Source organism: Adiantum capillus-veneris, unplaced genomic scaffold (assembly GCF_014529385.1).
Source record: "Adiantum capillus-veneris isolate H3 unplaced genomic scaffold, ASM1452938v2 Hic_scaffold_988, whole genome shotgun sequence".
NCBI classification, from domain to species: Eukaryota; Viridiplantae; Streptophyta; class Polypodiopsida; order Polypodiales; family Pteridaceae; genus Adiantum; species Adiantum capillus-veneris.
Window position 1 is genome coordinate 50,310 of NW_028221941.1, and position 3,348 is coordinate 53,657.

The window sequence follows — 3,348 nt, forward strand, 5'->3', positions numbered from 1 at the left end:
CATCATATGTCAACCGAGGCCCGATACTGCTCGTGCCACGTGGACATCAAGATCGCCTCGCGACCCGCACCCAAGTTGCACACCGTGGATCCCATGACTCCACTTAATTAATGCATATGCATAGATAGTCATGAGGGGCTCCTAGAGGGAGGTGGTACAATACACACAATGCCCATATCATTAAATGAAGACGAGTGATGGGATCGGGGCTAGAAAAATACATTTTTCCTAACCAAAGAAAATAAGGGAAAAATTGAAATTCTCCTAGTTTTTAGGACAAAATTTGAAGCTTTTGCCTATAATTACACGAAAACTTGTGAAAATTTTCCGGCTTTCTTCAAGGCAAGCTCAAAATCTAACCGGGATTTTCGAATTTCAGCCTATTAAAATACACTAGAAGGGGGCCAGGGATGAGGGGCGCTTACTCCACACCTCCACTCAAGGGCAGGTCGTTTGATACAATGGCTTGGAGGGGGGCCAAAGTGTCGCCTATGATGGCAGCCACACATGCCATGGCAGTGCCAAAGTCAAATGAGCCAGAGGTGCCTCCCGTGCAAGAGGTGCCATTGCCATTGCAAGAAGCAAAACAGGTGACAGTGCCATTGCAAGAGGTGAACGAGGTGCTCGTGGAGGATTGTGCATTGAAGGAGGACCCATGGGTGAAGGGGGTCAAGGTCCCATTGACGTCACAAATCATGGACGAAAGCAATGCTCTAGTGCAGGTTGCAATGGGGAGGATCATGGCAGAGTTGAAACGGTCGGGTGCGACCATTGTCACACATTCTATCCAAGATGTTCCTTCATTGGTGGATGTAGCTCTAGAGCCAAGCTAAGGTGCACAACAGCTGCCATGGAAGTCTGCTATTGTGATCTAGAGGAAGAAGATGAAGGCATCAGGGAAGGCTCTAAAGGCCCAACAGACAAAACAAGTAAGCCGGAGATGGGTTTACTTGTTAGTGCTTGGGTTTATTTGTGAGTTCTCGATTTTACATGTCATGCTTTCCTACATATTCTTTTATGTTTGCAAATTGTGCAGGCTGTGAGTGTTCATGTTTGCAAATTTTGTAGGCTTTGCATGTATTCAAAGGTTTAGGGACATCGAAGGCCAACAGTGACCCCCAAAAACAACCCAGAGACAAGGCAAGAGTAGCTTCAATGCCCCTCCCTCAAGGAGAATGTGAAAGTCCTGTGACAAAGCCTAGATATGATGTGCAAGCTTCGAGGAAACCAAACAAAAGAAAGAGGTATGCTTTGCCGGGGTTTAATTGTTACTGCCTGAGTTTGCCTGTCGACTTGGAATAAGTGATGCACTGTAAGGTTTGGGCACATTTGCAGATTGTGCAGGCTTCAAAGAAAGACCAAGGCATGAAGGCTTTGCATGTGAACAATAAAAGGGCCAAAGCAATAGGTGCGGAGAAAGAGGAAGAAGGCATGACATTCCCAAGACAACAAAAGAAAGAGGTATTCTTTTGTACTTTATCTTGGTTTACCTGTAAGCGCTTGAGGTTATTTATTAGTGCCTGAGTTTTCTTGTCGACTTGAAACAAGCCATTTATATGCGGTTTTTGGCACTTTTTCTCCTTGTGCAAGCTTCAAAGGAAGACCATGGCATGAAAGGCCCAAGCGAGGAGGACAAAGCCCCTACCTCATGATGTAAAATAATGTGCCTCTTGTCATGTTTTTCATGTTAGTGCCTGATCTGTCAGGGCATTCAGGGTATTCAGGCTATTATATTTTGAATTGTAACTAAGACCTTTAACTTTTGAACCTTAGGGATATGTGGACATTAGTACTTATATTTTTGGGTAGTTGTGAATGTGCCTTATGGTATCTGATGGCGTGAGGCAGTTTTAGGATAACTATCGATGCAGTTCTCCTTCTCCTGATCTCGTACTGCTGTTATGCTCTGTAATTGGGTGATGATGATGAATATACTCTGATGGCAGTCTCTTTTCCTCTTCCTTATGGTGTTCTTTGCTTATTTACTTTGCAGTATTGTGTATGAATACTCAGTTTACTGTTCCTAATTCCTGTAAATTGCATGTTTCCTGCATTGAATACCTGTTAGGGTTGTGTGCCCCTAACATTTGGCGATCCTGCTGTGCGTGTCCTAATCGACATGGGAGCGAATTACAGTAATCTCAAAGTAAAACGATGAGTCGGTTATGATGCCAAGTTTCTTTCTCGTGCTCTAACCTCCACTTTCTCTCTGAAGCGGCTCTTGCAAATGGTTTGAACTCAGCCTGAAGCATATGGCACTCAAGAATTCAAGAGGTTCTTGACATGTTAGTTGACCTCGACCACCTGCAGAAATTCTTGAATTGTGTAACCCCGCAGGAAGTGTCTGAGGAACATACATCAAAGTTATTGGAGGATTTCTTCCCGAATCTGCCAGGGGAAATCAAAATTACAATTGTTGACAAGTTGCAAGTGTTTATAGGGTTCTTGACAGTTTCTGTGCAGTTTTTGTGTAGGTAGTTTTTGTGCAGTTTGCAGTTCAACTGTTGTTTACATATTGCAGATTATAGGATTCCAGTTTGTAGAATGCAGTTTCAATTTTTCAGTTTGCAGAATGCAGTTTCAGTCTTTCAGTTTACAGACTACAGTTTCAGGTATTTCAGTTTGCAATGCAGTTTAAGTAGTTTCAGGGTTTAAAGAGGTACAAATGCTCTCTATTCTTTTGATGGGTGATTAATGGCAAAGAAGGAGAAGAAAAAGTGTGCTATTTGTCAAAAAGATGGGCACTGTGCAAAGCAATGTCCTTACATGTGCAAGCCATGTCAAAAGGAAGATGTATGTGTCAAATATTGTATGCATAAATTGTGCAAGAAGTTGTATCGAATTGTCAGATCTTTTCGAGATGCATCAGATCATGAGGAACTATGTGATGCACAAGAGGATTTGGATGATTTTTCTAATCTTCTTGACAAGGCGGAAGACTGGCATGAAGGTCGTGAAGGAAAAAGAAGAAAGTCGTGCTCTAGTATGCGCAGGATACAGGTGTTATAAGAAGCAATTGAAGGCTTGACAGAGAAGTATGAAGATCAGTTTCAGGAGGAAGACAAAAGTCATGATGAGTGGGGAGTTACAACACCAATGTTTCCCTTGGTTGGGAAAAATCAGGTACAATCATGTTTAACTTCTCCAAATGCACTTGGTGTAAGTCCGAAATCAATGAAAGAAGCTCAAGCACAAAGCCAACCTGAAGAAGTCAAGAAGGTGATGTTGGAAAGGGCAGAAGAAAAGGAGCATCCTGAGAGCCAAAGAAGCCAAAAGGAGCACTTAGTATCCCAAAACCACACTCCAGATAGACTCAAGGGTTTGCACAATGTTGAAGTACCAACAATT

General features: G+C 42.8%; 1 protein-coding gene across 1 annotated transcript; it reads left to right on the plus strand.

Moving 5' to 3' along the window:
- The first annotated feature begins 461 nt into the window (after positions 1-461).
- On the plus strand, positions 462-833 carry LOC147416432 (uncharacterized). Its single transcript, XM_086508370.1, has one exon. The coding sequence runs from the start codon at positions 462-464 to the stop codon at positions 831-833; it is 372 nt and encodes a 123-aa protein (XP_086364496.1).
- The last annotated feature ends 2,515 nt before the right edge of the window (positions 834-3,348 follow it).

Bases quoted from the DNA above. Each gene is read 5' to 3' on its own strand.
- LOC147416432 (XM_086508370.1), top strand. From the start codon at position 462: ATGGCTTGGAGGGGGGCCAAAGTGTCGCCTATGATGGCAGCCACACAT.